At 40.8% G+C, this 15537-nt stretch overlaps 1 protein-coding gene across 7 annotated transcripts in view; it reads left to right on the top strand.

The window, feature by feature from the left end:
* BIRC6 (baculoviral IAP repeat containing 6) overlaps window positions 1-15537 on the top strand; it is a 168878-nt gene that overhangs the window by 62192 nt on the left and 91149 nt on the right. For 6 of the 7 annotated variants that reach the window (XM_072140848.1, XM_072140851.1, XM_072140852.1 and 3 more), the window contains exons 25-36: window positions 1717-2031; window positions 2194-2293; window positions 3229-3443; window positions 3749-3957; window positions 4053-4399; window positions 5213-5432; window positions 6680-6813; window positions 7832-7969; window positions 8131-8258; window positions 10692-10823; window positions 13994-14209; window positions 15232-15415. In XM_072140848.1, the coding sequence (XP_071996949.1) occupies window positions 1717-2031; window positions 2194-2293; window positions 3229-3443; window positions 3749-3957; window positions 4053-4399; window positions 5213-5432; window positions 6680-6813; window positions 7832-7969; window positions 8131-8258; window positions 10692-10823; window positions 13994-14209; window positions 15232-15415 (2338 nt within the window). The remainder of the gene's footprint in view (window positions 1-1716; window positions 2032-2193; window positions 2294-3228; window positions 3444-3748; window positions 3958-4052; window positions 4400-5212; window positions 5433-6679; window positions 6814-7831; window positions 7970-8130; window positions 8259-10691; window positions 10824-13993; window positions 14210-15231; window positions 15416-15537) is intronic. The other variant, XM_072140850.1, reaches the window with a different exon arrangement.

Here is a 15537-nt window from a genome sequence, read left to right as displayed (position 1 = left end):
ATGCCGTCTGGGAATTATCCTGGCCTCATAAAATCTTTTTTCCTAACAGGACTTGGAACATAAAACCTCTATTATTCTGAATTTCCATTTTTTAGTTGGTTGTTAAGCATGGTCAGGTGTATAAAGTGTATAGATGCTTAGCTTATTTATAGGCAAAAGTCTAGTCTAGATACAAAACTGCTTCAGCTCTTCTAGTTTCCTTTTTAATTCCCCATAAACATGATTGGGTTAATGAAAACTAGACGTACTCTATAGTGTGTCTGTAAATGTTAGGTATTACATGTAGATTTGCTACTTTTCTTTTACATTTCTGCAATGTAATAGAGTAACATTATGGACAAAGTTAGTATAGGTCTACAATATAAGATTTGGCAGGGGCTAGCTCTTGGAAATACTTTGAGGGCTACCAGACTGTGTCCATTGATGCAGCACACTCAAGTCACTTGGATGTCATAAAATTGTAATACTAGGAATAGCCCCTCCTTAGGCTGGTTGTACAAATTGTTATTTTTCCCACAACACTCAGTGTGTTTAATATTGTATACACACTCAAACAAAATATCAAAGGACATCTACTACCAGGATGAAGGGTTGTAAACCAAGCACACTGACATACTGGTGTGTGCCCCATCTGGCAGGATCTGCTCTTCTTTATGCTGCTTATGCCCTTGTTTTTAACAAGGCATTATAAAATTATGCAAATCATTGGATGGGAAGAGGGGTGCTGTGCACTTACCCCTCTGACCTCCGGTCCAGGCGGGCACATGGCAGTCTAAATGAGTCCTTTGATGTATTTGCACAATGAATGTAATATATTGTGCTTCCACTAATGATTTTACTCTTTCATGGGATTTTTATTCCTCCGATTTTATATATCTCTATTCATTTTGTATCTTGCGGTATTTTATGGTGTGTGTTTTTTTTTTTTTTTTTTTTTTTTTGCAAAACTAATTTTGGTTTTAATAAAAGAAAATCTAACTTGTGGTGTGGAAGCACGCAACTCTCATCTGACTGAGGGAGATAGGCTACTACTCAATTTTAGTAATGTCTTGGCCACATTTGTTTGGGGAAATATCAGGCATCATCACATGGTTAGCCATTGCCAATATGGCAGAGGCAAACACACGGCAGTGTAGAGTTGCAGCATATTGGATGGATAAGTACATGGGAAAGAATCTGTGGCTACAAGAAGCTGGGCCCTCCAGTTTCAGGTAGAGACAGACTAACAAAAACAAGGCTATCCTAGTGTAATATGGTTACACACAAAATGATGCTATTGACTGTGCCGAATAAGATAAATGGCTGCCTGTATCCTCAGAAGAAACTACCTCACCCTCCTCCGGTTGCCGGGATGGAAAATTACTCACAGTAGTGAGTATGGAAAGGTTTCCGGTGTTCGACCATATGCTTCAGTCTCAAGTGTATTTTCGAGCACCGGTCTCCTCTTCATACGCAGTACTGGGTTAGATGTCCAGAATAGTAGATAGATTTGAAACTAGCATGCTGTTTTTAATACATGATTTCTGTTTGTCCACAGCAAGTAAAATATGGGTCGGTTCACACATTCCACACTACATCCTAGGGAACTGATCAATGTGCCAATCATTGTGTATTCAGTGGTTATGAAGCTAGAAAGCTGTTCTTAGTTGTATAATGTAATTTTCTTTACAGGCTACTTTTTAATATAATTTTTTTTATTTTTACATATCTTTCCAGAAAGCCAAACTGGAAGCCAAGTTGCATCAGACCACAGCCGCCGCTGCTGCAGCTGCCTCAGCCGTGGGCCCAGTTCACAACTCTGTGCCTTCCAACCCAGTATCTGCACCAGGGTTTTTTATCCATCCATCTGATGTCATCCCTCCCACCCCAAAAACTACTCCGCTCTTCATGACCCCACCACTCACGCCGCCTAATGAGGTTGTGTCAGCTGCCATCAATGCTGAGCTTGCCCAACTCTTTCCTGGCACTGTCATTGATTCTCCTCCTGCCATTCTTGCTGGACATAGCAAAAACGCTATCAAATCTAGAGGGGTAAATAATTGGCATTTTGTATTAACACATTTGACCAATTCAAGAAGTCAAATTAGGATTTCATTTTGACTACTTACATTATTTAAGATTTATTTTAAAATTATTTTGCTTTATCTAAATTTCATTTTTGTGACCTGAGTATTTTGCCTTGTTTTATTTCAGAATCAACTGGGTTCGGGCCTTGCGCTGGCTATCTCACATGCTTCCCATTTCCTGCAGCCACCTCCTCATCAGTCAATTATTATTGAGAGAATGCATTCCGGTAAGACCTGCTTAGTCATTTTGATATGTTTTTAAGTTACTTTTTTTTTTACGTCTTAAAGGGGAATTCCCACGAAGACAAGTTTGTTAAATGTACTCGGCATAACAAAATAACACTTTCTCTTATTCACTGTTATGCAGCATTTCACAGTTGTAATTCCAACCTGTCATCAGTCCTGGTGTACACAATTTCAGTTGCCACTAGACACGACCCTGTAACTTCTGACTTGGGCTCGGGTCGCATCGCCATCTTGATTTTCTGTGTAAGATCAGGGAGTTGAGTTTTATTTCTCTCTGCTCTGAGTCTGTAGCTCCGCCCCTTGCATGGAGCTCAGAGACACTCACTGATCACTTCCTGCCAGGAGATCTGAGCAGAGAGTGAGGCTACAAACTACAAGGATATGATTAATCCAGGGGAAGGGGGAGGCAAGCACATATCTGTGAGATGTAGCAGAACTCACAATGTAACCATGTCAAAGTCTTTCAGCCTGTGTCTGTAATGCCTCTGTGTAATCTCATGCATCTCTGATCTGTCTAATCTTTCAAAGTGTCAGTGTCTTAGTACAATGTCAGAAGGCAGATGAAAGTGTGTATACACCTTGTCCTCTGATAATGTAACCACATATACCCACTATTGATGTTTGGCTGTGCAGGATCCCCGCTTGTTTGTATTCATTGTCACCCCGCTAAACTAGATGGCTAATAATGTGTCTGCTTAGAGTCCCCGACCACACCCTAGGATTTTGCACTGACAGCTGAAGGAATGATAGGAGCTAAAACAGCAATAAAACTGAGTAAAATTGTGAAGTAAGGGGTTAAAATTTCTTTTTAATATCACAAGGGGATTGAAATGTGAGAATTTTCTTTTGTGGGAAAACCCCTTCAAGAGCTTGATGTGTTATAATTCAATTTGTCTTCATGTTTTTGCAACTTCAGGTGCTAGAAGATTTGTGACTTTAGATTTTGGCAGACCAGTGCTCCTTACAGATATTCTTATTCCCACTTGTGGTGATTTGGCCTCTCTATCAATTGATATTTGGAGCTTGGGCGAAGAAGTTGATGGTCGAAGATTAGTTGTTGCCACTGACATCAGCACCCATTCACTCATTTTACATGATTTGTTACCACCACCAGTCTGCAGGTTTATGAAGGTAAAGATGAAGCCTATATTTGGAGCAAATTTTTCTGTCTTATTCTGTTTGTTGGAAGAATCCGGATTAAGGTGGTTTTCCAACGTAATCTTGTTGAGGGACCAGCATTCGGGAACCCAACAATCAGCAGTTTCACTGGTTGGTTGGCTGTAATAACTGAGATACTGTGTTCTCTGTTTTGTGACAGAGAACATTATTATTGGGAAGCTTATTGTTGAGTTCCTTGGTGGGTGAAGGTTTCTGTTTTCAATCATCTAAATGTCTTTGTGAATATAGACATACTTGAGCATACTTTGTTTTCACAGATAACCGTTATTGGGCGATATGGTAGTACAAATGCTCGGGCAAAGATCCCGCTCGGCTTTTATTATGGTCATACCTATATTTTGCCTTGGGAAAGTGAGCTGAAACTTATGCATGACCCACTCCGAGGTGAAAGCGAGTCTACAAGTCAACCAGAAATTGACCAGCATCTAACCATGATGGTGGCCCTACAGGAAGACATCCAGTGCAGGTTAGTTCTTCCACTGCGTTGCTTTGATATTTCAATCCAAAGTGCTCTTTAGGGGAACTGCTTTCTATATGTGCCTGCTTTTCTTCCAACTATAGGTATAATTTGGCTTGCCACCGATTAGAAACTCTGCTACAAAGCATTGATCTCCCACCGCTGAACAGCGCCAACAACGCACAGTATTTTCTAAGAAAACCCGACAAAGCTGTTGAAGAGGACAGCAGAGTATTTTCTGCTTATCAAGACTGCATACAGCTTCAACTCCAGCTGAACCTGGCCCATCACGCAGTTCAGAGACTTAAAGTTGCTCTGGGTATGAGCAGGAAAACATTGAAGGAACAGTTTGATTCCAGGGAGCTGATTCATACGTCTTCAACTGAGCAACTTCGCACGATCATCCGTTACCTTTTGGACACTTTGCTTAGTCTCCTTCACTCCTCCAATGGTTAGTTGCTCAGGTCCTCTTAAGATTGTTAGACTTATAACGGTCTGTTTTTCGGATAGACTTAAATTTGGAGATTGGGAGGGGTTCTTATCATCGTATCAGCAGATGTACAGAGCTGATGGCATTTGGCTACCTTCATTCTGCAGTAGCTTTGCCATCATACTACAGCTTGTCCCATTTATTTTATTTGCAAATGAGCTGAAATGGTCTATGTGCTTACTACATAGTGTACCAAGCTTTGTTTCCATTTTTATACAGTATGTAGAACACCATTTATCAGGGTCATAAGTAGATGCTTGTCCCTCTTGCAAACTTCTGAACGGGTCTCTCCTTACACGTCGTATGGATGTCTTGGTCCACTGTACGGCAGTACAGTGGACGAAAGCAACTCCAAACTGTGATCAATTGGGGAAATCAAGCACTCAATGACTCTTAGGCTATATTCACACGAACGTATGGGGGACGTATATACGGCCGATATACGTCCCCCATACACTCCTATGGGCGCACGGCACCCTACGGGAGCGGTACGGTGCGGCACCGTACCGTTCCGTACCCGGGAAAAAGATAGGACCTGTCCTATCTTTTCCCGTAATACGGCGCCGTGCGCCATAGGTTGCTATGGAGAGGGGCGTGGGTGAGCTGCGCTCACCTCCTCCTCCTCTCCCCGTACACTGCCGTTGCCCGGTACGGTACGGGCGGGCAACGGCAGTGTGAATATAGCGTTACATCAACAAAGATACTGTAGTGCTCAATAAAATGTTTAGGGACAAACCTGACAATATTGATTGACAAATCTGCGATTCTTTGCAGGACATTCTGTGCCAGCAGTGCTTCAGAACACTTTCCACGCTCAGGCCTGTGAAGAGCTATTCAAGCATTTGTGTATAAGTGGAACCCCAAAAATACGCTTGCACACAGGTCTCCTGCTGGTTCAACTTTGTGGAGCAGAGAGGTGGTGGGGACAATTTCTTTCTAATGTGCTGCAGGAACTCTATAACTCGGAACAACTTCTGATCTTCCCTCAAGATCGGTATGGTTATATCTATGAGCAACGTCATATTTGTGTACATTTATTATTTGCTTTCTCTTTTGACTTGGTAGTTGCTTTTTTTATGTAATTGTGTGACTGATATAGGCTACACACATGCACAATTACACGCATGCACACCTACACACACGCACATATATTTGTACACACATATATACACGTATAGAATATTTATATTCAATGTAGAGCACACTGATAAATGCTTTTGTATGACCAAACTGACAGTTGCAAAAATCAGAGCGTGCAGGGGGCATGGCCTATATCTTGCTTATGATGGTCATTCCTACCCCTGTCCCGCCAGATAACCGAGGGGCTTTGGCTTGCAAAAGTACTCCAGGTCAGACCTGGAATAGTTTAGAAAGTAAACGGGCAGTGACACTTGTCCCTGCTCACTTTGCTGTGCCCCTCACACCCACATGGTGGCGTGACCTCAAATATGATTTCTGGCCAGTGCGCAAGAGATTTTGATTATTTCAGCGCTTCTATAACAGAAACTGCCATATAATGGCTGATAAATATCCCCCTATGTGTCTGCAGACTGAGAACAGCACTTTTTTGTGCAAGTAGCTTTATATGCACACAGCATGCATGATGCAGAAATGTATAAGGCAGTTAATGCAGCAGCATGTTTAGGTGATTTGAAATAATTGATTATAGTATATACTGAGGCTTCCGTTCTGTCATTTGGTGTTGCAAGTATTCCCTATAACAGTCGTGACAGACATATGGCACGGGTGCCAGAGGCGGCACTCGGACCCCTTTCTGTGGGCACATGGGCAGAATCTCCATGCAGTTCCATGCAACTTAAAAGATGCGGCTTTCAGTCATTAAAGGGATTCTTACTTTACTACTTGGGACTGTAGGAAGAGGGAGAGTGAGTAAACGGGGCCAAATTATTTTTGTAGGACCTTCTGTGTGTACAGAGGGACACTGTAAAGAAGCTAAAATGATGCAAATTTTCCATATTTTTTTTCCACTGTGTATCTGTCCTCAGGAGGCCAATATGATTGACAGTTGTTGAAGAACAGGCAGCAATAAGTTACTGCTTTAATTTTTGGTTGGCACCTTAAGATAAATAAGGGAGGTTTTGGGTTGCAGTTTGGGCACTCGGCCATTAAGTTTCGCCATCACTGCCCTATACTATATTTTGAATAAAATATTAGAACTCAGAGCTGTCATTAATGTATCTTTTATTTGTAGATTATTTATTTAGTTTTCTCTCCCCTCAGAGTCTTCATGCTACTCTCTTGCATAGGCCAAAGATCACTTAGTAACAGTGGAGTTCTTGAAAGTTTATTAAATCTTTTAGACAGTCTTCTGTCACCTCTACAACCACATCTTCCTGTGTACCGGCGTGTTGAAGGTAAGTAGCACTCCTCCTGTTTTACATTTACATTTATACTTCTGCCTCTTGGGCTGCATTCACACTTGCATAAAAAGTGTTTAACCCCTTCCCAATCTGCACCTGATTTATCGGACGCTGAGCGCAGTGACTTGGCCCTCAGCGTCCGATATATTAGACGCTAAACAAATGGCGGCTCAGTTCAAGATCGGAACCAAGCCTGCATCTTGATACACAGGGTGCCAGCTGTAACAAACAGCTGACGCCCCAGTGTGACACCCGTGGTCGGAGTGGGCTCTGATCATGGGTGTATAATCCGTTAAATGCCATGGTCAGCATGACCGTGGCATTTAAACTGCCTTCTAGTGGTCTCTGGCCCTTGATGGCCCCATCCTGATCTCCTCACGCGCCGATCGTTCCTATGGCAGCCCTGATTTCTGATCAGGACCCTAGGGCTGCCTGCAGGCAGTGCCTGAAAGATGGCGTCTATGACGTAATCTTAAATGCAAAGTGTCAGCCTATGCACCTGTATAGGCAAACTTCATACACCAAAAGAAATAGTATGTGGAGTTCTTTGATTATATATAAACGCAGTGGTCTAGGACGGGAGATCCTCCAGTTCTCCCCTATTACCGCATTCTATGAACAGTGTCCAATACAATGACCACACCAGCGGTTTAGCAGAATAAGTTATTTTTACTTCAAAAAATTCAGCTTATGCATTCTTTGTTAGAACATTTGTCAGTTCCATAGTAAATAGCAGCATGATAATTTGCACATATCCTATTTAGCTTGCAAAAATATTAACACCTTGGATCATACGAGCCTAAAATGAAGTACAACATGGGGGAAAAATACTGTGTTCAAAAGTTATAACCATATAAAGTGATGCATGTCAGAATACAAAAAATGTAGCTGACCCTTAAGCTACAAAATGGCTGCGTCCTTAAGGGGTTATGGGGTTCTTATTTTACACTATTCAGCAGTATTCTAATCAACATAATTCAATGTGGGTTTTTTTTTCTGTGCTTTTTCATAGGTGTCCTAGACATTCCTATGATAAGCTGGGTGGTCATGCTAGTTTCTCGTCTCCTGGATTATGTTGCCACTGTAGAAGATGAAGCTGCAGCCTCAAAAAAACCATTGAATGGCAAAGAAAGGGAGAGGTTCCTCTCAGGTATTTGTAACGTATAGCTTATTTATCCTCCACAAAACCTGCATCTGGCCTTCCTAATGCATTTTTAATTTTTATTTTGAATTTAATTTTTTTTTTTAATAAGAATGCATATTTTAACTTTTAAATAGCCACTAGCTATTGAATTTTGTAACTTTTTGCAGGCAATCAGTGGAGTTTTATCAATAATAGTCTTCACACACAAAGTCTAAGCCGGTCTACCAAAGGTAACAGCAGTTTGGATAGGCTGTACTCCAGGAAGATCAGAAAGCAACTTGTTCACCACAAACAGGTAATCTGTATGGTGTGGAATATACAGACTGCTTTTTGTGTTTTTGCTTCTTTACATTTTTTGGATTTGGATCTGGTTCTAGTTAACAGAAAACAATTCTGTATAAATGTTGGCTTTACAAACTTTAAAGTGCTATTCCCATTTCAGCAAATAATTGATTTTGTTTGTATAAGGAAGTCATACAATTTTCTAATATACTTTCTGCAGCAATTCCTCAGTTTTCTAGATTTCTGCTTGCTGTCCTGCTATAAAGAGCTTGTATGTTTGGGTCCAGTGGATAGAAATCTGTCCATAATTGTGATAAAATGGGTGAGTCCAGCTTCCAGTCATATCCAGAAATAGTAGTTTAGTTTCACTTTATTACAAAAAACATACATAATCTTATGTCCATTATGAGTGTCAATCTGAGTATTTAACCCATAGTCAAGTGGTTACGTGACAAATTGGGCAAACCTCTTGAAGTGAAAAAATAAGAGAGCTAAACATGGAAATATAAATGGCATATATAGTTAACTGTAAAACAGATTTAATGTTTCTTTACTAAGACCACGTGGGAATTCAATTACAAAACATGGCACATAGAATGTTGTTTTTTCCTAATTTTATTTTAGTGAGTATTTCTATATTATGGTGAAGGCTATACTATGTGAAATAAAGAGGACGTTTAAGCAACATATCAAAAATTACGACGTTTCGGTCATCCAGATCTAGGGTCTTGTTGAGGTTAATAAGAATAAAGAACATGTGCCATGTTATCTGATTTGATACGGATTGGATTAAGAATCTCACATTGAGCACCACCACTGTGAGTGTGCAGTTTCTACTGTTCTTGATACACATAGGAACATAGTCTGGAGAGTTAAAATCCAGTAAGATTCTCGGGAACGTAGTAACCTTGTCCAGTCACTTCCCCGTGGGGGGCGGGACACTCGCTCAATGGGAATGACAGACAAATTAGAAACATCACAACCGTGGACATCGTAGAAATGTATAGATAATAGTTATTCCTGAAGGTAAAGTAGACCCTTGTTTAGTGGCTTGAAACAGGTTTGCTATATTTCTAAAGCTGGAAATAGAATTAAATAGAATTAAACAGGTACCTGTCAGAGGTTTTTTTTTTCGAACTCCGTATATTGCAGCCCACATATTGGACATTGCACATTTGACAGGCGGCCAAGTAAACTACATGGTCACTTGAGCAATTTAAGTGAGTGTTTATATTGAGAGATTTCATGGTAACGAAAGGGTTAAACTGGGAGTTTAAGTTATATCTGCATAGATTGCAACGAGTATGTCCACATTTAGCGCTTCCTTTATACCCTAATCAAGATGTATTATTAGTTTGTGTAACAAACATATTGGGAGCAATGATTTTGCATTTCTATATACATAACGAACCCAGTTATATAATACTTCAGACAAAACTTTGTCTTGATGGAGAATTGTGTTTTTTTTAAATTATATGTATAACATCTTGGTATTGGGGACTGTATGTGGTGCTAAAAGTGATCGGATGGGACGCCCCCGTAATATTTTTCTGTTTGTTAGATTTAGTGTGTAACATTTCCTGTCTGGTTTTATTTTTAAGGGAAGGATTGATATGAGTAGGTTAATTTGTTATAGCCTCTGGATTTTAATCTTTTTGTGATGTGACCAACAGTGGGATTATACAGGTCATCATTGAAGCAGATAAATTTTGCTTGTATAAATTCACCTTCAGGTAAATTGTGGAATACATGTGGGGGGTGACATGAAGTAGAAAAAAGCAAGGTGTTGCCTGATATCCGTGCATCCTCGTACACAGTCTTTAATTATGGAGGTGAGCTCAGAGTAATCAGAGCTGTGTGATATAATGAGCCATGCGCCTGTGTGACATCACATGACCAAGGACCGATTTCTATCCACTGGATGGAAACATAGAAGCTTTCTCTAGAATGACGGCAAGCAGAGATCTAGAAAAACTCGAGGAACTGTTACAATCTTCCAATATACTTTTTGTATAACTTTTCAATATATGAGCAATAATTTGCTGAATTCTAATTTTTTTATTATGGAAACCAGTAATATATGAACATAACAAGCTGTGTATTCTTGCCGCCCACCAATACTCTTGGAGGCACAGCTGTGGAGACTTTTTATTTTAACCATAATTACATGCCGTATATACTCGAGTAAAAGCCGACTCAAGTATAAGCAGGGGCCCCTAATTTTGCCACAAAAACCTGGTAAAACCTATTTATTTTACTCGAGTATAAGCAGAGTTTGGGTTTTCAGCACATTTTTTTGTGCTGAAAAACTAGGCTTATAGACGAGTATATAAGGTAATTCTATTTTTGCCACATGTGAACCAGCATTTTGAGAGAGTGCTTGGGGTCACTTGTGTAAACTGACAAAAGTTATTTATATCATTTAATAAATTAACTTTTCTTCTAGCAACTTAACCTACTAAAGGCAAAACAGAAGGCTTTAGTAGAGCAAATAGAAAAAGAGAAAATACAGAGCAACAAAGGGTCCTCTTACAAGCTGCTGGTGGAACAAGCAAAGCTTAAACAAGCCACTTCTAAGGTAAGCAGATTTCTAAGGTAAGCAGATTTCATAGGAAAATGAATGCCACCAATCTGTTAAATAGGCTGTTTGTTCTAGAGGGCAGTCCTGATTTTAAGCGCATTTGCAGGCACTGCCCACTAGTTACAGTATTTTTCGGACTATAGGCGCACCTGATTATAAGGATGAATGACCAGCAGGTGGCAGACCTGGGCACAGTTCAAGGCAGCTGTTGTCTGTAAGGAAGGTTCATATATAAGGCGCACTGGACTATAAGGCGCACCTTTGATTTTTGAGAGAATAAAAGGATTTTTAGTGCGCCTTATATTCCGAAAAATACGGTAATAGACAGCCTATGAATTATATTTAGTGGCAAATCTGAACCAATGTTTACATTAAAATGGAGGCGGCTAGAAAAAAATTATTCAGTCTGCACGGGATGCGCTGGAGCTTATAAGAGGAAGGCTCCTCCCCATCATGATGTCATCACAGATCCTGATGACTGCTTCAGCATAGGCAATAAGATTGGCTTCAATTTCTAGGCTGTTTCATTGAGAAATGCTGCAGCTTCCTTTAGTAATTAGAATTTTTTATTTTTTTTTAAATTGCCACTAAAGCATCAAAATACCGTATATACTCGTGTATAAGCCCAGTTTTTCAGCACAAAAAATGCTGAAAAACGTCCCCTTGGCTTATACACAAGTCAATAATCCCTAAAATACTTTAATCTTTTATATACTCACCCTCCGATGGCCCTGGTGTGCCGCGCTGCTCCCCCGATGTCCGGGCGGCTCGTCTTCAGGCTTCCGCGCCCGTCTTCTCTCTTCTGCTGGGCGCCGCCATGTTCTTCCCCCGGGTGGCGCCTTGTATGACATCAGTAGCGGCGCGTCATACTAGGCGCCGCCATTGCTCTCTCCCGGGCGTTGCCTGGTATGACGCAGAAGAAAGAAGACTGGCGCAGAAGCCTGAAGACGAGCCGCACAGACATCGGGGGAGCAGCGCGGCACATCGGGGCCACCGGAGTATATAAGTTGTTTGTTTTTGTTTTTTTACTGCTGGGGGCAGGCTGGATACTGCTGGGGGCAGGCTGGATACTGCTGGGGGCAGGCGTTTTCCCAGTTTTTGGTGGTAAAATTAGGGGTCTCGGCTTATACTCGAGTATATACGGTACCCCCCAAAATAATTTGAGCAATTCAAATTAATAATGGTAAAAAAAAAGCTTGATTGTTTTGATTACACAGATCCTCCTCGGCTTATTACAATTTTATACTCGAATATAAGCAGAAGCACCTAATATTACCACAAAAAAGTTAAACTTATTGACGCGAGTATAAGCCGAGGGTATGAAATCAATGGCCACCGCCTGCCTGAGTAATGAAATGCATTAGTTCATGCTGCATTGATGGTAGTGATATAAAATTGTACCCAACACATTAAAAGCTGAATCCTATTACCAGCTTCTATAACCTTCCATGTAGGTTTACTACACCACTTTAACCCCTTAACGCTCAGCGTCCGATATATCGGACGCTGAGCGAAGTGACTGCCAACTGGCATCGGGAAACACTGGGTGTCGGCTTTAACTGATAGCCGGCACCGCAGTGTAACACCCGCGATCGGAGCGGTCAGCGCAACTGCGGCATTAAACGTGGCTTTGGGGGGTCTTTCCCCCACGATTGCCCCCCCCCCCCGAGCCGCTTTCGGGGGTGCCGATCATTGCTATAGCAACTCTGGGGTCCGATCTGGACCCCAGAGTTACCTGCAATAACTGCCAGCAAGATGGGGTCTGTGACGTCATCTTACTGGCAGAGTGCCAGCCTATGCATGTGTATAGGCTGACACTGCTAATACCCTGCAATACATGAGTATTGCAGGGTATTATCATGAACAAGCAATTAATGATTGCTTGTGACATCAAAAAAAATTATCCAGACATTTCAAAAATGATGAAAATGTAAAGTAGACATATGGGAAATGATATTCAGCAACTTATTTAGTTGGTAAATCTATCTGCCTGAAAACGCAATGACTTCAAATTTCGAAAATGGCAAATTTTTCAAAAAATTCATCTTTTTTTTTTTTGTGTAAATAAACACAAAACTTATCAGCCAAAACAACTATAATGAAGTACAACATGTGGGGAAAAAACAGTCTCAGAATCGCTCTGATAAGGTTATAACCATATAAAGCGACGCAAGTCAGAATCCAAAAAATGGGGCTGAGCCTTAAGCTGTAAAATGGCTGCGTCCTTAAGGGGTTAAGCCACAGTTCAGTTTGTTTAGTTGTTAATATGGAGATGTAACAGTCCTTGTATGCACACGTTAGGAGCACAGACAGACAGACAGGACTAGACTTGTTCTACTTGAGCAGTCAGTTTATTATGTCCTGCCGATAGTGAGCAGTCTAGTGGCACAGCAGGCAGTTACAATTGTTACAAGACTTGTAAAACACACTTCAGATACCTGCAGAATCAGCTCCTCTGCTTTAATTGTCTTACAGATGTTTATAAAGAATGTGGAAGTGTCCACCAGGGGGGGTTTTATGACCTCATCGGGAAAATATAAATATAGTTAAAACACAACCACACCTTACATATGAATAAATATTTAAAAATGCACATTAATATTTCCCAATAAAATTTTTAAAAAATCCCCCGCTACACTATGAAAAATCACCATAGTCTGCCCGTTTGCCCCAAACTATCATTACATATATATTATATGTATAGTACAGCACATGAGACTGCTGTTTGCTGGAGGTATTTTTGGGATATTTCTAAATTGCAGCATGAATGAAATATCATCTTTCAATGATTTTGTAGGATGGAGTCAGTTTGCTCTACCTGCTTTGGCTTCCCAGTCCTGCCTCTTGGGTCGCCAGAGAATTATGTCACAATTAGGACTCGGCGATGAGGCGCCAGATGCATGGTGTGGGAAGAGCAGACTGACTGCAGGACACTGGGTTTCCTGAATGCATTGTACAAAAGAATAAATTATGTTTTTTCACTTCATTTCATGCTGCAACCTAGAAATATGCTCCAGGGGATCTACAATTTACAGAAGAAGCTACTGTTTTTGGGCTTAGCGGTGTTTGCGTTGTGACAGGTTCCCTTTAAATGATAGTGTAATGTGATTGTGCATTATGTAATCTAAGTCTTAAAACCCATATATTTTTTTTTGTACTTTTCACAGCACTTTAAAGATTTAATACGACTGCGCCGCACTGCTGAGTGGCCTCGGTCTTCTCAAGACACAGAAGTATCTGCAACAAAAGAGAGCCCAGAAATTGAGCCCCTGCCTTTCACATTGGCACATGAGCGTTGTATTTCTGTTGTGCAGAAACTAGCTCTTTTCCTCTTATCTATGGACTTCACTTGCCATGCTGATCTACTCCTTTTTGTCTGCAAGGTACCGTTCCTTCCATTTGTCTATTTTAATGACCTCCGCAATAAATAAGTGTTACTATCAGCCCATTGTGGGGCTTCCTGTTGTCCAACTCTCACAACTGCCTTTTAATGACCTTTAGATAGGTCATTAATATTTATAGCCTGGAAATCCCTTCAACTAGAGCAATCTGCTCTGACACTGATAAATCCCCCCCATTCTGTTTATGAAGTCTCTGAAGATGGCATACATTAACAGTTCACCATGCGGCAGAAATGTAGGCTGAGCAAACTTTGTCAGGATGAACCATACTCAAATGCTACAGTTAAAAATCAGAGCTAAGAAGGCTGGAAAACATGGACCAGTTAGTGGTTGGTTTAATATGCAAATACATTTTCTAGGATGGGATAAGGAAAACATTGCCTCTAAGCTACCTAGTAAGGAAGCCCTCTTAACATCTAGCATGATTTAGGAAGTCTCATTACATAATGTGAACCGAACCAGAATATTTATTCCGGAAGGAAGAGATTCTCAACTGTAGACAGCACTGTTTCTGTGTGGTTGCATCTCTTCAGTAGTGTAGGGAACTGGTTTAGCTGAGTGAGTGGCTTATGACTAGGGACAGGAAGTACGAGCACTCCTTACGGAGACTTTGCCAATTAAGCAGCAGCAGCTTTTTTGCACATTAGGTGTAAATGTATTTCTCTTTAAGCACTTAATGGGATAATAAGCGATGCTTGATACTTTAGGGGTTGATCCAGTAACTGCAGCAATCCCTGCTGTGAATACCTCTACTGCACTTCTACTGTGTAGACTTCTGTACAGATGGCATAAGCTCAAAACATGATAGCTAGCCCCACAGTGTATGTACCTCCAAATGTGCAGATTTGGTGTTTCGGTTGCTTTTGCGAACTTGTGCAAACAAGCTTTATCAATTCCACAGGGCAGTTTCCCCATGTACTTTAATATTAGTAGCCATGATTTCTTGATTTTTTTTTTTTTTTTTTTTTAATAATCGCCATTTGCATTCATATTTGTATTGTCAGGTGCTTGCCCGAATAGCGAATGCTACCCGTCCAACTATACATTTGTGTGAGGTGGTGAATGAACAGCAGCTGGAAAGACTTCTACTGCTTTTGGTTGGTACCGACTTCAACAGAGGAGACATTTCTTGGGGCGGGGCCTGGGCACAATACTCGTTGACGTGCATGCTACAGGACATCTTGGCAGGTACAGGACTAATGTTTCTGGTTTGTTTCATTTATTGTGGTTTTTGCAATTGAAAGTAAAATTCCACAACTGAGAATATTTTCTGTATAAGTTTAGTATTTGAGCGCTTCACACCATACTTG

This window comes from Engystomops pustulosus, chromosome 3, assembly GCF_040894005.1.
Source record: "Engystomops pustulosus chromosome 3, aEngPut4.maternal, whole genome shotgun sequence".
NCBI lineage: Eukaryota > Metazoa > Chordata > Amphibia > Anura > Leptodactylidae > Engystomops > Engystomops pustulosus.
The sequence above is the reverse complement of the archived record's forward strand: the minus strand, read 5'-3'. Positions and strand labels throughout refer to the sequence as shown.